Source organism: Eulemur rufifrons, chromosome 6, assembly GCF_041146395.1.
Source record: "Eulemur rufifrons isolate Redbay chromosome 6, OSU_ERuf_1, whole genome shotgun sequence".
Taxonomy (NCBI): Eukaryota; Metazoa; Chordata; class Mammalia; order Primates; family Lemuridae; genus Eulemur; species Eulemur rufifrons.
Window position 1 is genome coordinate 53,138,992 of NC_090988.1, and position 20,209 is coordinate 53,159,200.

General features: G+C 46.3%; 1 protein-coding gene across 3 annotated transcripts; it reads left to right on the forward strand.

The window, feature by feature from the left end:
- The first annotated feature begins 4,018 nt into the window (after positions 1–4,018).
- LOC138384014 (putative mitochondrial transporter UCP3) lies at positions 4,019–11,545 on the forward strand. Of its 3 annotated transcripts, XM_069469263.1 has the most exons (6): positions 4,019–4,144; positions 4,249–4,459; positions 4,741–4,941; positions 6,042–6,143; positions 6,631–6,811; positions 11,431–11,545. In XM_069469263.1, the coding sequence occupies exons 1-6, from the start codon at positions 4,019–4,021 to the stop codon at positions 11,543–11,545; spliced, it is 936 nt and encodes a 311-aa protein (XP_069325364.1). The 3 variants fall into 3 exon arrangements, with proteins under 3 accessions (XP_069325364.1, XP_069325365.1, XP_069325366.1); XM_069469264.1 differs by lacking the exon at positions 6,042–6,143; XM_069469265.1 differs by lacking the exon at positions 4,741–4,941.
- The last annotated feature ends 8,664 nt before the right edge of the window (positions 11,546–20,209 follow it).

A 20,209-nucleotide genomic window follows, 5' to 3' on the forward strand; every position in this document is an offset into this window, starting at 1 on the left:
GCCAGTTACAAAAGAGTACATAGTGTATGATTCTATTTATATGAAATGTCCAGAATAGACAAATCTGTAGAGGCAGAAAGTAGATTAGTGGTTGCCTGAGGCTGGGGGGAGGGGGAGGGGAAGTGACTACTAACGTGTATGGAGTTTTTCTGGGGGGTTGATGAAAATGTTAAATAGATTGTGGTGATGGTTGCACAACTCTCAATATACTAAAAACCGTTTGAATTGGTACATTTGAAATAGGTGACTTGCATGGTATTGCATGAGTTATATCTCAGTATATCTGTAATTTTAAAAAATTTGGAATCCTAATAACACCCACTTCATAGGGTTGTAAAAAATAAAAACAATGTATATAAAACATTTAGCACATAGTAGGGACCAAGAAATGACAGTTATCATCATTGTTATTATTAAGAGGAGGCCTGAGAGAGTTGTGCCCAGTCTATCATGTATGGATTATCAAAAGTGACAGGTCCACCCCCCACCACATACCCTTGTCACCACCCAAGGAAGCTTTCACAGCTTGAAGGAGCTATATTAAAGTGCCCACACTCAAGAGAACTGAACCAAATCTGGAACTCGCTGACCTCTCCCCTCACCTCCCTGCTCCTCACCAGCCAGCCTCTTGTCAAGTGATCAGGCTGTCAACTAGCTTCTCTAGGATAAGGTTTCAGGTCAGTGGGAATGTATAAGACCAGTGCCAAGCTGAGGCGACAGAGACAACTGTGAATGGCAAGAAGGGGCCCTCAGATCCCTGCTGCCACCTCCTGGGATGGAGCCCTAAGAAGCCCCTGTGCTGCCCCTGCCCTGGCTGGACTCACAGGTAAGACCCCTTTCTCCTCCCCACCCCTCCACTCTCCCTCTCCCTTCTTGTTCTCCCTTACTGGAGGCTTACAGAGCAGCCAGGAGCTGTCAGCGATCATTGACAGCTCTGACTGTTATGACAGTCATAGCATGACAGACCTGAGAGACTCAGTCCAGCCCCTCACCTTGTCAAGATGAAGGAACTGCAGCCCTGGTACGGGCACTGTGGCAGGGCTGGGACTTGAACCCAACACCTGTGTCACTCTCTCCTTGCCCCACTAGCTGATTCAGGTGGGATTTTGCAAATCCCCATAGATAGGAAGTGCTTTCTTCTTTGCCTGGCCCAGAATCTCTAGGATTCCTCCAGAGCATAAAGCCTTCCCCACGTGAGGATCTTGGGGCTATTTTCCTGAGTCAGGATGGTGGGGGGACCTGTGGCCTGGGGCCTGGCCCAGGTCATGTGCCGGGAGGTTTACAGAGTCCATGGTCACTCTATGCCCGGATGGCTTCCCTGGTGGGATGTTTTGCCAGGCAGGATGGAGTTGGAGTTGAGGAGGCAATAGGATGTCTCGGAGTGGGGTCCTCTGAGCCCTACTTCAGAGTTACCACGGGGAATTTGTTTCTAACACAGACTTGATCTCCAGGGCTGAGGGTGGAGAATCCACTCAGTAAACAAGCAGCTCAAGGGATTCTGAGCTTCTCCTGACGTCAGACTCTCTGGGCAGTGGAACAGGCACAGACCTAGGTGCCAACCTCAGCTCCATCACTTCAGCTGTATGACTAGCTAAAGCCCTGAATGCCTCAGGTCCCTGGTTTATGAAGTGGAAATAATAATAGCAACTACCTTATAGCTTTATAAAGAGATTGAATTAGTCAATGTCTGTAACCTCAGCAGGGTGCCTGGTGCAGGAAGCACTCAGCAAACATTGATGAGCTGTGCAGGCTAGAACATCCCATCCCTCAGGTATAACAACAGAGCTACAGGGAAAAGGACTCTCTTGACTTCTTCTTTACCAGCCAGTGTTGAAGGTCTGCTGGCTGCTAGGGTTCTGGGGGAGGCTGGAGTGAAGGGGAAGGAGGCTTAAAGGTCCTGGCCTCAAGGCAGCCCCTACCTGTGCCCACCACTGTGGCCTCACTCTCCCAACTTGACGGAAAGTTCTAGAGCCCTCCCCCCAAGATGTGTGTGGCTTTTGACCTGAGTCCATGCCCATCAGTTTCATTTCCCTGGGTGGCTCAGGACTGCCCCTGGAATGGGCTCCAACTTTGTCCCTGGCCACTGCTCTTGACCAAGTTCAGGCTTCGGTACCTCCTGCTGGCACCATTCCAGCAACCTCCTCACTGGTCTCGGAGCCTCCCACCTCTCCCTTCCAGTCCAGCCTTGACACCTGCACCCACACACTCTGAACACAAGTCTGTTACTGGAAAACCACCAACCACTCTCCTTTCTCCACTAGATTAAGTGTAACCCTGGCATTCAAGGCCCTCTACCAGAGGCCCCTGTGGTCCATCTCTGATCTCATTTCCTATTTCTCCACTTCAGTAAATGGGGTTCTTTGGTCAACTGGTCCTCCCTGACCACCCCCACCCCCCCCCCACCCCCGCCAAGTGTCCTCCCTGCACCAGGCTTTGGAGAGAAGCAGGATAAGTAGATCCTATCTCTGTCTTTGGGGCTCCCCATCTAGGGGGAAATCCTTTACAGTTAATGAGCTCATTCTACAAGAATGCATGGGGTCAGAGGCAGCCGGGACAAAGTAGGTTCAGAAGGGAAGCCGTGTGACAGTTCAGCCCTCCAGCCTGGGAAGAAGAGGCTTTCTCCAGCCTCAGCAGGAGTCATAGCCAGTGAAGCCAGCTCCCTACAAGGCCTGATAAGGCACAAACACTCCACACCAAGTGCCTAGGGCAGAGAATGCATTAGAATCACACAGTCTTGGGGGGAGTCCTACCTCTGCTGCTGTGTGGCCCCAAACAAGTGATTTCACCTGTCTGGGCCTCAGTTTGTAACTCTGAAAGTGGAAAAAATGCCTAACTTGTAGGGTTTTTTCTTTAGAGCCTGGGTGGCCCCCAAAGGTTTTGAAAATGGGACACTCCTACAACCAATGAGACACTAGAGCTAGGACCTCTGCAACTGTGAGTCACATGTTCAGATTCATGATGCTGAGATCCCAAGCAGCTCAGCTCACATCAGAGGAGGGGAAGGGCAGCAAAATGCCAGGGCTTGGGAGAAAGGCTACAGGATACAGACACTGGGAGAGGCAGCTGCTCCCACACACCCACATGCTGCATTCCAGCTCCCAGGCAGAGGACCCAGAGCCTCCCTGCTGGGGACAAGCCCAGCACCTGGCTGCTACTGGTCTTCTGTAGCATAAAGGAGAGTGAGGAAGGAGGCAGGTGGAGGGTGGGTCCTCTAGCACACCTGCAATGGTCTCTCTTCAGCCAAGAGAGGTACACCTGTAGTCCCAGCTACTCAGGAGAATAAGGGGGGAGAATCATTTGAGCTCAGGAGTTCAAGGTTGCAGTGAGCTAAGATGATGTCACTGCACTCCAGCCTGGATGACAGAGTGAGACCCTGTCTCTAAAAAGCAAAAATAAAAAATATATAAAAATAACCTTTTTAAAAAAGACCATATGCAGGCAGCCTTGCAAAAATAAGAAGTTTTCATCCAAGGTGAGTAACAGTTACGTTGAATCACAACCAATGTTTATTCAATTTATTTGGGAGAGAAGGGTCTGTGAGACTTGGCAGGCTTTGTACACCTCGGGGAGCAGGGTTAGCAGAGAAGGCCTCTCACAGGAAGTAGCTTGATACTGGCGAGAACAGGGTGTGTGTGGAGTCAGAACCATGTTTCGTCTCTGCCTGAGCCTCAATTTCCTCATCTATGTGGTGGAGATGCCACCACCAGCCCTGCCTGCCCCGTGGTATGGAGGGGAGGGGCAGGAGCAGGGTGAGGATTGCAAGATATGAGGGATGAGAAAGCGACTTGTTTTCATAGACCAAATTCATGCAGCTTGAATATGGCAGTGCCCAGGCTTCTCACTTTCTAGAACCCTGCCTGGGTGGTGAGGGACGCCTGGGGACTGGGCCAGACATCTGCTCCATCAGCCTCCTCTGGCCTTTCTCCTGCAGCCTCTCCACTGCACTGAACCCCACGGCTGCCTCTCTCCTTGGACCTCCTCTGGGCCCCAAAGGCACCAGGCAGAGCTTTTTGGGACCATGGTTGGACTAAAGCCTTCAGACGTGCCTCCCACCACGGCTGTGAAGTTCCTGGGGGCAGGCACAGCAGCCTGTTTTGCTGACCTCCTCACCTTTCCACTGGACACAGCCAAGGTCCGCCTGCAGGTAGGTTGTGATTGTTCTCAGGTTCAGCCCAGGCAGGGTCCCTGTGCACACAGCCCCTTCCTGCCTGCCCACCCAGCTCCTCACCCACTGCGGTTGTCCCTCAGATCCAGGGGGAGAACCAGGCAGCCCAGGCAGCCCGGGGTGTGCAGTACCGTGGCGTGGTGGGCACCATCCTGACCATGGTGCGCACCGAGGGCCTCCGCAGCCCCTACAATGGGCTGGTCGCCGGCCTGCATCGCCAGATGAGCTTCGCCTCCATCCGCATCGGCCTATATGACTCGGTCAAGCAGATCTACACCCCCAAAGGAGCAGACCGTGAGTGTCCGGGTCCCCAGGGACACCAACGGGGTGGGTGGAAGCAGAATCTTGGTATGTGGATCAGGAGACCAGGGCAGTCCAGACTCAGAGCAGAATAGGGGGCGTTGGGAAGCCGGTAACAGGCACTCATGAGGAGACTCTGAGTGACATCAAGGAAGCTCCAAACCCTAACCCAGGAACTTAGCACAGGCACAGGGCAAGGGCAGCCCCGAGAAGAGGAGCATCATCCCAGAGAGCTCTTCAGTGTGGGACACTGGCCCACTCTCTGCTTCTTCCAGATTCCAGCATCGCTACCCGGATTTTGGCGGGCTGCACCACAGGGGCCATGGCGGTAACCTGTGCCCAACCCACAGATGTGGTGAAGATCCGATTTCAGGCCAGTGTCGCTCTCGGGCCCGGGAGTGACAGGAAATACAGCGGGACTATGGATGCCTACAGAACCATCGCTAGGGAGGAAGGGCTCAGGGGCCTGTGGAAAGGTGGGTTTGGACTCCAGGTTCAGGGGGCCTTCAGCAGAGCCTTCCCTGCACTAGGGCTGGGCAGGGAACCGAGCAAGGAGGGAACTCCCAGCATGGTGTGTACCAGTGATTCTGAAAGAACATCCCAACCAAAAATACCTCACTGACCTGCCACAGCACCTCAAATTCAGTTCATTTTACCAACCCTTCACCATGAGCAGGCTGCTGCGAGAGAGACAGAAATGAATACAAGATACCTTCCACCCCAGCAGGGCACTTGCAGACATGCAGAGGAGATAAGTCAGGGAGCAGCTATACCACGGGCAGGATGTGCTAGGTGTCACGCCAGAGGTGTAGATCCAGAGGTGGGAAAAAGCATGCCAGCTGTGCAGAGAAGGTGAGGCCTAAGCTGGGCCTCAAAGGCTCCATGTGTGTGGAGATGGAAAGGAAGGGCTTTCAAGCAGGGCACAGAGAAAACACAGAAGCTTTGGAAAAGCGTAACCATGAGGAGTGAGGCACAGGGAGATGCACTGCTGAGGGGGCTTCTTGAGTTCCCTATGGGTCTATGTGGTGGCCCCCTTGACGAATGCTGGAATCTCCCACATGTGGGCCAGGTCACATGAATCCTTGTGGAAGGAACAGTGACCCAGTGAAATTTAAGGGCAAGACATCTGGGTCGTAGCCCTGGCTCTGCACTCACTTGCTGGGTGCCCTCCCAGAGCTGTCCCCTCCTGTGAAACCAGGTTGGTCTTGATGTTCTCCTAGGCCCCTGCTAGGACTACATTTTGCCACTGTTCCAAAATCTCAGCCTCCCTTTTCCAAAGAATGACTTCCTTTTCTGGTTGCATCTGGGTCTCAGGGAAGCATATTTTAATTTTGACAGCTATTATAGATTATCCTCCAAAATGTGGCCAAATCAACAAAAGTGAGCCTCTCTCTTTTCTGTCTCTGAGGAAGACACATTAACCCTGGAAAGGAAAGTGTGGAATCTGCTCAGCTGGAACAGGCTCCTTTAGCTGAAACCATTGGAATGGGGCACTATTCCCCAAACTGTGGCCTTGCAGCCAGGGCGTCCACTTCTCCCATTCCCCATTCATCAGCCCCGACTCCCTTCCTAACAGGAACTTTTCCCAACATCACGAGGAATGCCATTGTCAACTGTGCTGAGATGGTGACCTATGACATCATCAAGGAGAAGCTGCTGGACTATCGCCTGCTCACAGGTGAGGCATCAGGCTCCAGGCAGACAGCCCTCCCTCAGCAGGGCAGGGACACGGAACTCCACCAAGTGGGCACCACCCAGAGATAACTAGCCTTTAGGAGGAATAGAGAGAGCAGCAGCCAACAGTGAAAAGTGCCCAGTACATGACTGTGACGGGTAGGAAAGACACCTAGGCTGGGAGGCTGGAGACTGGATGCCAGTCCCAGCACCATTTCTCACTGCAGATCTTTAAGCAAGGGTCTCTCACATTCCCTGATTTCAGTTTCCTCAAACAAGGTGGTTTGGGCTGGATGACCTTCCAACTCTGGAATGGCCCAGTTCTAGTTTGCCAGTACTTACCAAGAGCTTAGCCCTGGGCACTGAGAGATAAGGAAAATACTGTCCTTATGCTCAAGGAGTTCAAGGTTTAGTTGGGGACAAATAATAAACACACATGGAACAGAATCAAGCGCACTTCTTGATATTTGCTCTTCCCTTCTCTTCTATAGACAACTTCCCCTGCCACTTTGTCTCTGCCTTTGGAGCTGGCTTCTGTGCCACAGTGGTGGCCTCCCCAGTGGACGTGGTAAAGACCCGGTATATGAACTCACCACCAGGCCAGTACCGCAGCCCCCTGCACTGCATGCTAAAGATGGTAGTCCACGAGGGCCCCACAGCCTTCTACAAGGGGTGAGCCTCCTCCTATACCTCCAGCACTCCCTCCCAGAGAACGGGGCTTCTTTCTTTTCTAATGTAGCTACCATGGGTCAATCTGGGGATGTAGCAGTAAACAGTACAGATGTAAATGCCACGAAGGAGAAGTATAAAGAACTATGGAAGAAAAAAGAAAGTGAACCAAACCTGATTTGGAGAGTCGGGGAAGCCTTGATGAGAAAAAGTAGTCTAGGGATAGGTAAAAGTACTGTCTATCTCCAACCTTTGGGGAAAGAGAGAAGGAGAGAAAGGTAATTTAGTAATCCTGGAACTTTTCTCCAACCTACTGCCATAACCATTGATTACCACACTGATGGCAGCCAAAGTGCCTCATTCACTATCCCAACACACTTCACGTTTTCCTGCTTCTATGCCTTTGCATTTACTGTTACCTCTGCATGGAATGCCTCTCACCATCTACAGGATCTAAATCTTAGCCATTCTTTAAGACTAGTTCATATGCCACCTATTCCCTAACACTCTCAGGTATGAATTTTCCCTGCTCCCCATGGATGTTGGCAATACCATCTGACACCATCTTTATGGTATTTATCACCTCGTGCTTTGTATTATTTGTAGTATTTGTAAGCTATAAGTATCCCTGTGCTAAAGCACAAGCTCCTTAAATCCAAGGATCGGTACCTTATATTAGGTTGGTGCAAAAGTAATTGGGGTTTTGGACCCTGAATTTTAAATCATTATAACTAGGATCAAACACATCTTTATTAATCAAAATAGGAACAATTACAATCAACACTTTTTTTAATTTTTTTTTTTTTTTGAGACAGAGTCTCATTCTGTTGCCCGGGCTAGAGTGCCGTGGCATCAGCCTAGCTCACAGCAACCTCAAACTCCTGGGCTCAAGCAATCCTTCTGCCTCAGCCTCCCGAGTAGCTGGGACTACAGGCATGTGCCACCATGCCCAGCTAATTTTTGTATATATTTTTAGTTGTCCAGCTAGTTTCTTTCTATTTTTAGTAGAGATAGGGTCTTGCTCTTGCTCAGGCTGGTCCCGAACTCCTGACCTTGAGCCATCCTTCCACCTCGGCCTCCCAGAGTGCTAGGATTATAGGCGTGAGCCACCACGCCCGGCTAATCAACACATTTTTGCCAACGAGAAATAAGTTTATTTATTCCTGTAGCATACAAATCCATGCTTCGGAATTCAATGAACTCTTGGACAGCAACTTCTCCATCCTGCTGGTTGTGGAAGCGTTTTCTCTGCAAAAAGCTGAGATGCTTGAAGAAGTGGTAGTCGGTTGGCAAGAGGTCAGGTGAATATGGCGGATGAGGCAAAACTTCATAGCCCAGTTCATTCAACTTTTGAAGCCTTGGTTGTGTGACATGCGTTCAGGCATTGTCATGGAGAAGAACTGGGCCCTTTCTGTTGACCAATGCCAGCTGCAGGCATTGCAGTTTTCGGGGCATTCCATTGATTCGCTGAGCATACTTCTCAGATGTAATGGTTTCGCGGGGATTCAGAAAGCTGTAGTGGATCAGACCACCAAACAGTGACCGACCAAGACCTTTTGTTGGTGCAAGTTTGGCTTTAGGAAGGAAGTGCTTTGGAACTTCTGCTCAGTCCATCCATTGAGCTGGTCATTGCGAGTTGTCACATAAAATCCACTTTTCATTGCATGTCACAATCGGATCGAGTTCGTTGTTGCTTACAGGAAGAGAAGACGATACTTCAAAACGATGATTTTTTTTGATTTTTGGTCAGCTCATGAGGCACCCACTTACGGAGCTTTTTCACCTTTCCAATTTGCTTCAAATGCTGAACGACCATAGAATGGTCGACCTTGAGTTCTTTGGCAACTTCTCATGTAGTTGTAAGAGGATCAGCTTTGATGATTGCTCTCAATTGGTCGTTGTCAACTTCCAATAACCGGCCACTGCGCTCCTCATCTTCAAGGCTCTCCTCTCCTTTGCAAAACTTCTCTTTTTTTTTTTTTTTTTTTTTTTTTGTTGTTGTTGAGACAGAGTCTCACTTTGTTGCCCAGGCTAGAGTGAGTGCCGTGGCGTCAGCTTAGCTCACAGCAACCTCAGACTCCTGGGCTTAAGCGATCCTACTGCTTCAGCCTCCCGAGTAGCTGGGACTATAGGCATGCGCCACTATGCCCGGCTAATTTTTTCTATATAGATTTTTAGTTGTCCATATAATTTCTTTCTATTTTTAGTAGAGACGGGGTCTCACTCTTGCTCAGGCTGGTCTCGAACTCCTGACCTCGAGCGATCCACCCGCCTCGGCCTCCCAGAGTGCTAGGATTACAGGCGTGAGCCACTGCGCCTAGCCTGCAAAACTTCTTGAACCACCACTGCACTGTACATTCATTAGCAGTCCTGGGCCAAATGCGTTGTTGATGTTGCGACTTATCTCCACTGCTTTATGACCCATTTTGAACTTGAATAAAAAATCACTGGAATTTGCTTTTTGTCTAACATCATTTCCATAGTCTAAAATAAATATAAAATAAACAGCAAGTAATAAGTCATTAGCAAAGAAACATAGAGTGAGAAATGTACGTTAAAATGATGCATAACATAACTACATTTAAGAATGTATTCCAATATCAAACGGCAAATTTCAACAATGCTAAAACTACAATTACTTTTGCTCCAACCTAATACATCTTTTATCTCCCAGACCCCCTAGCACAAAGCAAGCACTCAATAATGTAGGTTATTTATGGGATTATCATGGTAGCTAAGCCACCATGTATTACACCTTGTGCTAAGCATTTGACATATGGTTCCTCAACAATCCCCTGAACTGGGTAGTATCTCCACATTTACTGAGGAGGAGATTGAGTCTCAGAAAAGTTAAATAACTTCTCCAAGATCACAAGTTAAAATGGCAGACCCACAGCTCAAACCCAGACCATCAAACACGACATCCAACATGCTGTTTATCCTACTGGTAAGCCCTTTGCTTGGCCCTCTCACCTTCCACCACTGATGCCTTCAACAGATAGTTTCTGGTGCCCAACATAAGACTGGACCCAGCAAGAAAGCGGGAACCACCATAGGTTCTCAAGCCTGGGAATGATATAATAAAACTATGTTTCAGTTGACAGACTGTTCTTCTGATAAGTGCTTCTATCATTACAGTCTTCCTCTCTAGCCACTTGTCTCAGTTGTCAAACATTTATTGAGCATTTTGTGTGTGCCAGGCCCTGTGCTATGTTTTCCTCAAAGAGCAGCAGGCAAGTAGGTGACATTTATTGAGTGTTTACTGATACTGGGCCCTGTACATGCTATGTGCTGTCCAACATTAATTAACTCATTTAATCTGCATGACAACTCTATACGGCAGATAGTGTTATTTTCCTGGTTTCACAGATAAGGAAACTGAGAAAGATTAAGTAAGTTGTCCAGGTTGTAAAGCTAGAAACTGGGAGAGCTAAGATTTGAACCCAGGTCTGACTCCAGAGTTCACATTTGTTGCTACAATGCTATAGTCCCTGTGAGGGTCAGGAAAGGCCATAGCATGGTTATGGTGCCCAAGTTGAGTCCTACAGAGCAAAGAGCAACTAGCCAGGCAAGGAAGAGAGTAAGGGGCCATTCCAAGCAGAACATCATGAGGAAAGGCACGGAGGTAAGAGGGCCTGACATCGTCAGGGAACTGTCACTAGCTGAGTCTGGCAGGAGTGAAAGGGTCCAGGAGGGGATTAGAGGAGAGGCTGAGAGGAAGACGGGGGCCAGGTCACGAGCTCATCCCCGAGTCCCTGAGGCACAGCTGGGCTGGGGGCCTCTCTCCCTGCTGTGCCATGGCAGCACAGGCACACTCTCTGGAATGAGCTAAATTTGGTGCCCCAGTGTCTCAGTGTCCTGGCAGGATGTAAGTGAGCCCAGAAACACCAGGCAGCAGGGTGGAGTCAGGTCAGACACTCATTTGAACCCCATCTCTGACATTTATTAGCTGTGTGGTTTTGGTTGAGCTTCTTAACCTTCTCAGGCCTCGCTTCTGAAAAAGGAACCTGGCAGCAATCACAGCTGCCTCATAGAACTGCGAGAGGCCGGGCACGGTGGCTCACGCCTGTAATCCTGGCACTCTGGGAGGCTGAGGCAGGTGGATAGTTTGAGCTCAGGAGTTCGAGACCAGCCTGAGCAAGAGCGAGACCCTGTCTCTACTAAAAATAGAAAGAAATTAGCTGGACAACTAAAAATATATATAGAAAAAATTAGCCGGACATGGTGGCACATGCCTGTAGTCCCAGCTACTCGGGAGGCTGAGGCAGGAGGATTGCTTGAGCCCAGGAGTTTGAGGTTGTTGTGAGCTAGGCTGACGCCACGGCACTCAAGCCTGGGCAACAGAGTGAGACTCTGGCTCAAAAAAAAAGAACTGTGAGGATTAACTGCCTGACACAGTAACCTGGCTCAAAATGTTAGTTTTCTTTCCTTTCCTGACTCCAACTTCTGCTTAAATCCCCTAAGCAGAGAAGAAAACAACTGAAAGGATCTCAGAAGATGCTCATGACAAACAGAAGTCGAGGTCCTTTGCCACTAACGCTGTGTACAGGGGAGATCACAGTGGGTCTCTTTGTGGTCTCCTAGTCCGCTCCACCTGATGTTTTGGTTGTTTTTCTCATCAGATTTACACCCTCCTTTTTGCGTTTGGGAAGCTGGAATGTGACGATGTTCGTAACCTATGAGCAGATGCAACGGGCCTTGATGAAAGTCCAGATGTTACGAGAATCTCCTTTTTGAAGAAGACAAGAAGGCAACTGGTACTTAATTTGTATGAAACCAAGAATGGAAGAGTGGAATGAAACAGTGGATCCACATACACATGGACACAGACTACACATGTTTACAGAACTATTTACTTGTTGCTGATTCAAGAAACAGAAGTAGAAGAAGAAGAAGATTCTGGTCTTCAGTGCTTTATCTTAAGAACACTTTTGTTTTGCACTGACAAGATGGAAAATAAATTATATTAATTTTTGAAACCCATTAGGCATGCCTAACATTTAGGCAAGAGAAACCAAAACAGATCCATTTGGATAAAACGGAAGTTTGCAAAGTTTTATCCTCCATAAAATCTGATTAGACAATGAATTATAAGCAGGAAAGACTGCAAGCACGGGACAGGAGTGGCCCACAATACAGTTTGAAATCAGCCGTGGAGTCTAGAGGGATGCTACCAAAGCACCACAAAGCTGTGACCACAGGCCTCGTGGTCACACATGGATCATCAGCCTATTTGTAATGTGTCTGCCATGTAGAATCCACTGGGATTCTAAGATATGTGAGAAATATAAGAGAAAACCTAGGACCTGTGCCAAAGGAGCCCTGATGAGCCAATGTGAGGCTGAGGCTTGCAAATATTCCCTTGATTGGAGAATCAAGAGGGCAGCCTCAGTCCCCCTTCCTGTAAAATGGGGATAATAATCCCTTCCCTGCCTACCTCACCAGGGTAAAGGTCATGTGAGAAGCTGGGCATGAAGGCACTTTATAAAAACAAAAGCTCTGGACAAATGTACATATAAGGACACTGCCTTGGGAGAGATTTGTCAGGACAGAGAGGAACTGCCAGAGAATAAGTTTTTGAAAGACACAGTTGTCTAGTAAGACCAAAAAACCCAGAGACTCAGGAGCTGGGGGTGACAGTGGATGACATGAATCTGCAGGAGCCCCACTCCCTTGTAGCCCCCAGTCCCTGGCTCGATTGTGAACATGCTGAAAGGTTGTGGGGCTTAGGGCAAAAGAGATAGATGTCTGGCCAAGAGCCTAAATTAACAAGACTCAGAATTTTTGGAAAATTATTATGACTCAATAAAGGAATTCACACCTCAGGTGGGGAATAAGAACAGTTGCTTTTTTGCCTTCTCTTTCTTGGACAGAGATTTCCGTTCTCACTTCAGGCTTCCTATTTGTCAGGGTTGGGCCAGATCTGCCCCCACACACCTACCCTTCTGCCCTCTCTAACCTGGTTTGACTGCAGGCAAGTTCCTCTACCTTTTAAGGCTTCAGCTCCTCCATCACAAAAGACAGGGTTGAACCAGATGACGTATTTCCAAGCTTAAGACTATATGTCTTTCAGGGCCAGGCGCGGTGGCTCATGCCTGTAATCCTAGCACTCTGGGAGGCCGAGGCGGGCGGATCGCTGGAGGTCAGGAGTTCGAGACCAGCCTGAGCAAGAGCGAGACCCCGTCTCTACTAAAAATAGAAAGAAATTATATGGACAACTAAAACATATATATATAGAAAAAATTAGCCGGGCATGGTGGCACATGCCTGTAGTCCCAGCTACTCGGGAGGCTGAGGCAGTAGGATCACTTAAACCCAGGAGTTTGAGGTTGCTGTGAGCTAGGCTGACGCCACGGCACTCACTCTAGCCAGGGCAACAAAGCAAGACTCTGTCTCAAAAAAAAAAAAAAAAGACTATATGTCTTTCAGATTGATAATGGGGACCCAGAATGCCAGTGTCTTTTTCTGCTTCTTGGCAGCCTTTTGTGGTTCTGATGATAGTCAGAACTGGCTTCAAACCTTACCCCACCCCACCTTACTAGCCACCTGACCACAGGGAATCCTTGCACCCCACCTTACTAGCCACCTGACCACAGGGAATCCTTGCACCTCAGTGTCCTACCAGAAAAGTGGGAATAACAATTCCTCCCCCATAGGCTTGTCGTGAGGGTTGCTCTAAAATGCCTTGCAATGCAGGAGGTGCTCCTAATGGCATTTCCCCCCTGCCCCACTCTGACTCCTCTGCACCCTGCAAAAAAGTGAATATCCATTCATCCTCAGCACTTTCCTAAATTTAAATTATAACTTGAAATAATCCACATATACAAACTGGATAAAAGCAAAAACAAAAGCTGATTTCATATCTGGCTTGGCTTTCAAATAAAACCCATATTTAAAAGTTTCCCCATCTTTTGACTTGACTGATAATGTACAATCACTCTCAAACTCCTGGTCTCAGTTTGTGAATTTCTAGGGGCCAGGAATTATGTCATCCATGAATTTCTCTGTAGCAATATTAACACATCATCTACCCAGAGGATAGTATTCAGATGATGACTCTGGGGGGGAGTGTGGAAAAATTCTTGTAAGAGATATTTTGAGTGGGATCAGGGGCCTAGTGACCTCCAAGTCCAGCCTTTTAGAGAAGAGAAAACAAAATTTGTGGGAAGTCTTGTGATGTTTCCAGGTCAAAATACTAGGAACTCTTTCCTCACTTCTTAAAGCAGGGGTTGGATCAGACGACCTAAGGCTCTTTAGTTCTCTGATTCTAAGAACTGAGAGACAGTTTCTTCCAAACTGCAGCATGTGTGCCCTTTCCAGTTCTCGCCTCAATTTCTGCTTCCAGGAAACCAGGGATGTGAACTCATGAGAAGGTCAGATCACCACGGGAGGCTGACATCTGAGTTCTGTGCCCTATTTCCCCACCACACACCTAGAGTCACCTCCAGTCAAGTCGTTCAAAAGAAATCTGCTTTTCTCATCTTTTTTTTTTTTTGAGACAGAGTCTCACTCTGTTGCCCAGGCTAGAGTGAGTGCCGTGGCGTCAGCCTAGCTCACAGCAACCTCAAACTCCTGAGCTCAAGCGATCCTCCTGTCTCAGCCTCCCGAGTAGCTGGGACTACAGGCATGCGCCACCATGCCCGGCTAATTTTTTCTATATATATTTTTAGCTGTCCATATAATTTCTTTCTATTTTTAGTAGAGGTGGGGTCTCGCTCTTGCTCAGGCTGGTCTCGAACTCCTGAGCTCAAACGATCCGCCCACCTCGGCCTCCCAGAGTGCTAGGATTACAGGCGTGAGCCACCGAGAAATCTGCTTTTTATCAAATTCTTCTAGTATATCAGGCAAAAGATAAGATAGTTTGAGCCCTGACTCTCAACCAGGTTAGTGACATAATGGATCACTGACTTCACAGAAATCTTTTAAGTAAAGGTAATTTTTTTAAAAGACTATTTTATTCAGGAGTAATGAATGTTAAGTAAGGAACTATAATTATTAATATATCTCTGTAGATGAGTTTGTTTCAGGGTACTTTGAATACTGCCCTGAAACAGTATAAACAGTATAGCAGTGTGCTACACAAATGAAAATATTCATTGCACATACATTGTAAGACACATATTATATCAGGTGCTGAGATGAACAAGACCGTCCTGTCTTCAAGGAGCTCTTTGGTGTGGAGGATGGTAGGGCAGAAAAGACCAATAAACCGCAAACCATCAATGACCACACTGAGTGATAAAAGCTACAAACAGAGGTACACACAAGGCACCTGAGAGTGGGTACACGGATGAGGGACACCTGGTCTGGTTTGGGGGCCAGAAAGCTGCTTGGAGGAACACACCAAAAGGACAAATAGGAGTTATCAGGCAAAGGAAGGTGGGTGAAAGTTATTCTAGGCAGGGCTCATACAAAGGCCCAGAAATAAGAAAAAAATAAGGCGCTTTCAAGGGATTATCAGCTGTCAGTATGGCTGTGTTGCAAACTTAAAGGCAAGAAGTGAGACAGATGAGGATGAAGAGGAAGACAAGGGCCCTACAAGGCTGTAAATGCCATATATTATGGACTGAATGTTTGTGTTCTCTCCAAATGTATATGTTGAAGCCCTAACCCCCAATGTGATAGTGTTTGCAGATGGGACTTTTGGCGAGGTAATTAGGTTTTAATGAGGTCCTGAGGTGGGATCCCCATGACGGGATTAGTGTCCCTGTAAGAAGCAGCACAACAAGAAGCAGCCATCTGCAAACCAGGAAGAGAACCCCCACCAGAAACCAAACTGGCAGGAACCTTGACCTTAGACTGTCCAGCCCAGAACTGTAAGCCACGCAGTCTATGGTATTTTGTTATGGCAGCCCAAGTTGACGAATATACTACATTAATCAACTGGAGCATTCTGAGGACAGTGTGGTGCTACTGAAGTGTTTTAAGAAGGGAATGACTGAGGATCGTTTGAGCTCAGGAGTTCGAGACCAGCCTGAGCAAGAGCGAGACCCCTGTCTCTACTAAAAAACAGAAATTAGCTGGACAACTAAAAATATATATAGAAAAAATTAGCTGGGCATGGTGGCACATGCCTGTAGTCACAGCTACTCGGGAGGCTGAGGCAGTAGAATTGCTTGAGCCCAGGAGTTTGAGGTTGCTGTGAGCTAGGCTGACGCCACAGCACTCTAGCCTGGGCAACAGAGCAAGACTCTGTCACAAAAAAAAAAAAAGAAAGAAAGAAAGGAATGACTGGCTGCAGTATGGAGAATGAATTAATGGAGTGGTCCTAGGAAGATGAGGCTGCTGTTGAAACCAAGGCAAGAGTACTGGAAGTGGGAGTTGAGTGAACATGAGAGTAATAAAATCGACTGTACTTGGCAAGATTCTGTTTGGAAGGAGTAGTGAAAAAAGATGATGCTCACATGTTTAAAATAACATTTAAATATCCTCAGTAATATCCCCTAACAAATCGTTTTCTCACCTCTGAACCAAACGCTTTGGCAGTAGCAGACTCACCATCTCCAGAGGTTCCATTGTTGAATAGCTCTGTCTGGGGGAGAGCTTTCTAATAATGAATCAACGGCACAGATGTCGCATTTGTTGCTTTGCTCTCTTCTGTCATTTCTGAGACACATGCTGAGCCTGACACACATGGGGAACTTAGGTGCCCCTCTGATGGACTCCCACAGTCACAGTCACACGGTGTTGTATTTCACTGCTTGTGTGTCTGACTTCCCTCCTGGCCTGTCAGTTCCTTGCAGGCATGCACAGGGTCATGTTTACAGTTGTATCCACAGCCTTTAGCAGGGTGCCTGGAACACTACAAAATGAATGAGTAAATGAAGGAATGAGTGAATTTTTAAAATTTTGGTAAAATACATGTAATATAAAATTTATGATCTTAATCATTTTAAATGTACAGTTCAGGGGTATTAAGTACATTCATATTGTTCTGCAACCATCACCACCATCCATCCTTTGAACGCTTTTCATCTTGTAAAACTGAAACTCTATACCCATTAAACAATAGCTCCCCATTCTCCCTTCCTCAGCCCCTGGCATTCACTATTCTACTTTCTGTCTCTATGAATTTGACTACTCTAGGTACGTCATGTAAATGGAATTATACAGTATTTGTCTTGTTATGAATGGCTCATTTCACTTAGCATAATGTCCTCAAGATTCATCCATGCTGTACCATGTCCATTATATGTATTGTATTATATTATGCTTATCTATTCATCTGTCAGTGGACACCTGGGTTGCTTCTATCATTTAGCTATTGTGAATAATGCTGCTATGAACATGGGTGTACAGCTATTTCTTCCAAGACACTGTTTTCCAATCTTTTTAGGTATATATCCGAAGTAGCATTGCTTAGTCATATCGTAATCCTATTTTTAATGTTTTGAGAAATCACCATACGCTTCCAAAGCAGCTGAATCATTTTACATTCCTACCAGCAGTGTACAGGATTCCGATTTCTTCACATCCTCATCAACACTTATTTTTTTCTGTTTTTTTGATAGTAGCCATCCTAATGGATATGTAGTTTTGAATTGCATTTCCCTAATGATTAGTGATGTTGAGCATCTTTATTTATTGGCCATTTGTATATCTTCGTTGGAGAAATGTCTATTTAAAGCTTTTGCCTATTTGAATGAAAATTAAATAACTATAATTTCATGCAACTTGGATGAATCTCACAAACATAATGTTGAGTGAAAGATGCAAAATAGTATATACAGTATTATTCCCTTTATACTTAAGAATAAGCAAAACAAATATTTGGTGTTAAAATCAGGATAGCGGTTATTCTTTGAACGAATAGTGACGGAGAGTGGACACAAAGGATCGTTTCCGGGGTGTTAATGATGTTTCTTGATGTGTGTAATCATTATACAATGGTTTTTGCTTTATATAAGTTTATCATGCTGTACATTTACAATTTGTGCACTGTTTTATATGTGTTGTACTTCAAAAAAAAGTTTACTTTAAAAGTGCACTTAACTTGAAGAAGAGACTGATAGTGATCTCTAAGAACGTCTGTGTGTGTATAGGGATGAGGAGAACTGCTGGCCAGGGAAAGATCTGAGGAAGAGTGTTCCAGGCAAAGGGAACAAGCCGTCCACAATGGACTAAAGTGGGAATGAGCTTGGCATGTTCAAAGCCCAGAAAGAAGGCCTGTGTGGCTGGAGTGACGTGAATGAGGACACAAATGTCAGTTCATTCATTTATTCATTCATCAAATATGTAAGAATTGTGCCAGAGACTGAGAAATCAGAGGACAGCCAATTGTTTAGAAAGTTTGGCAGAGAGAGGAAGGAGAAAAAATAGCCATTGCAGAGGGGTAGGAAAGTCCTGAGGAGGGTTTCTTTTCTTTCTTTCTTTCTTTCTTTTTTTTTTTTTTTGAGACAGCGTCTTACTCTATCGCCCCAGCTATAGTGCAGTGGCATCATCATAGCTCACAGCAACCTCAAACTTCTGGGCTCAAAGCAATCCTCCTGTCTCAGCCTCCTGAGTAGCTGGGACTACAGGCACACGCCACCACGCTCAGCTAAAGGTTGCTTTCAATTTACACACACACACAGTAGAAAAAAGGAAAGATTGAAGAATACTGGAACAGATTGCTGAAGCAAGGTCCTGGAGAAAACAGAAGGGGATAGAATAATGAGTATAAGAAGAGGGGATCACTCTGGCAAGAATATGAGAAACCTAGCAATAAAAGAGTCATAAAGGCAAAAATTTTGAAATGGGGAGAAGCAAAGTGAAGGCATTCTCCAATCTTTTGCGTGAAATTTGAGGAATAGTCACATATAAGGGAAGGTTAGTGGGCCTAGAGAGTTATTTATAAGAAAGATGATTTTGAAAGTCTGTTTTTTCTTAAAATATAATTTAATGAAGAAACTTGGAACCTCTGATGCATCGCTGACACATTTCTCTATTCTCCGTCATGCTGAGCTGTCGGGAACCCTTACCATGGGGCAGCCCGAGCACTGTAAAGTGTAAGGTGCCAGTCCTCCCACAGGCTCCCACAACTGTCTGAGGGCCTGTGAACCACAGACATGTGTTCCACAACCAGCACAAACAAGCTTCCAGCCAACATGGGACAGGGTCTTGGCCATTCACAGAGAAAATGTGCAAAGCATGTTGTCCTGTTCATATCCACAATCAGTTATGACACAGAAATAACTTAAACATGTTAAGAAAGAAAAATGAACATACTTTGAGGAATTATTAGTGTTAAGATCATCTCATGCTGTCCCCTTACCATTTACTGGATGTTAAGGCCAAGAGCCTGAGGATAACACCATTATCATATTATGCTGGGATTATGGGGGACATTTTGAACAATGAGAAGAGTTACGAGTTAATGCCCAATTTTACTGGGGCCGACTGTCTAATGTTTCTTGTCATAAAAAGACACCAGTACATTGATCTTAAGAGTCAATGACGATTGTCAAAAGTTCTTCTCTTTGACATTTGAGGAATGGTCACATATTGGTCATTGTCTACCAATATAGCCAGTGGAAGTTGCCATAGAGGCATCATGGGTGGTGAAGGCAGATTAGATCACAAAAATTACATAAAGATATGCACTTTGCCTGAAAAATATGCTATTGATAAGATCATTGATTTAGATCCTTAACTCTCTGGATCATTAGATTAGAATGTGGCAGCCGGGCATGGTGGCTCACGCCTGTAATCCTAGCACTCTGGGAGGCCCAGGCAGGATGATCGCTTGAGCCCAGGAGTTTGAGACCAGCCTGAGCAAGAGTGAGACCCTGTCTCTACTAAAATGGAAAACATCAGCCGGGTGTGGTGGCATACGCCTATAATCCCAGCTACTCGGGAAGCTGAGGCAGGAGAATCGCTTGAGCCCAGGAGTTTGAGGTTGCTGTGAGCTAGGCTGATGCCACAGCACTCTAGCCTGGGCAACAGAGTTAGACTTTGTCTCAAAAAAAAAAACAAAAAGATTACAATGTGGCACATAGTTTACATAGCAAAGAATTTATTTATTTCGACATATCAATGTTTGAACAACAATTTTATTTTATTGAAGGTTTTACAATGAATTGAGTGCAAGATGATTAGTTGATTACTTTGAAACCCTGTGAGGTATTTCTTTCAATAGATGAGCATACTAATGGTGCAGCACTTGCAAATGTCCTTAAGATAGACTTACCCTGGTTAAGAATGATGCTTCCATGTATTGCTGACTTTGTCCACAGAAGAGACAAGTGATAAATCTGGATCAACTTCATTCATCATGGTACAATGTTCCATCTGTAAACAGATTTAAACGTACTGTAGTGAAAAAAAGTACTTTAGATTCACAAAAAATATTCCTACCACAGGATGGCAAGGAAAGTAGGAGTCTCTAACAAGAAGCTTTGTCAGCTACTGATGCTGATACAA

Coding starts and splice junctions, on each gene's coding strand:
- LOC138384014 (XM_069469263.1), top strand. CDS start 4,019: ATGGTTGGACTAAAGCCTTCAGACGTGCCTCCCACCACGGCTGTGAAG. Junction 4,145..4,248: donor CAGCCAAGGTCCGCCTGCAG/GTAGGTTGTGAT, acceptor GTTGTCCCTCAG/ATCCAGGGGGAGAACCAGGC. Junction 6,144..6,630: donor GGACTATCGCCTGCTCACAG/GTGAGGCATCAG, acceptor TCTCTTCTATAG/ACAACTTCCCCTGCCACTTT.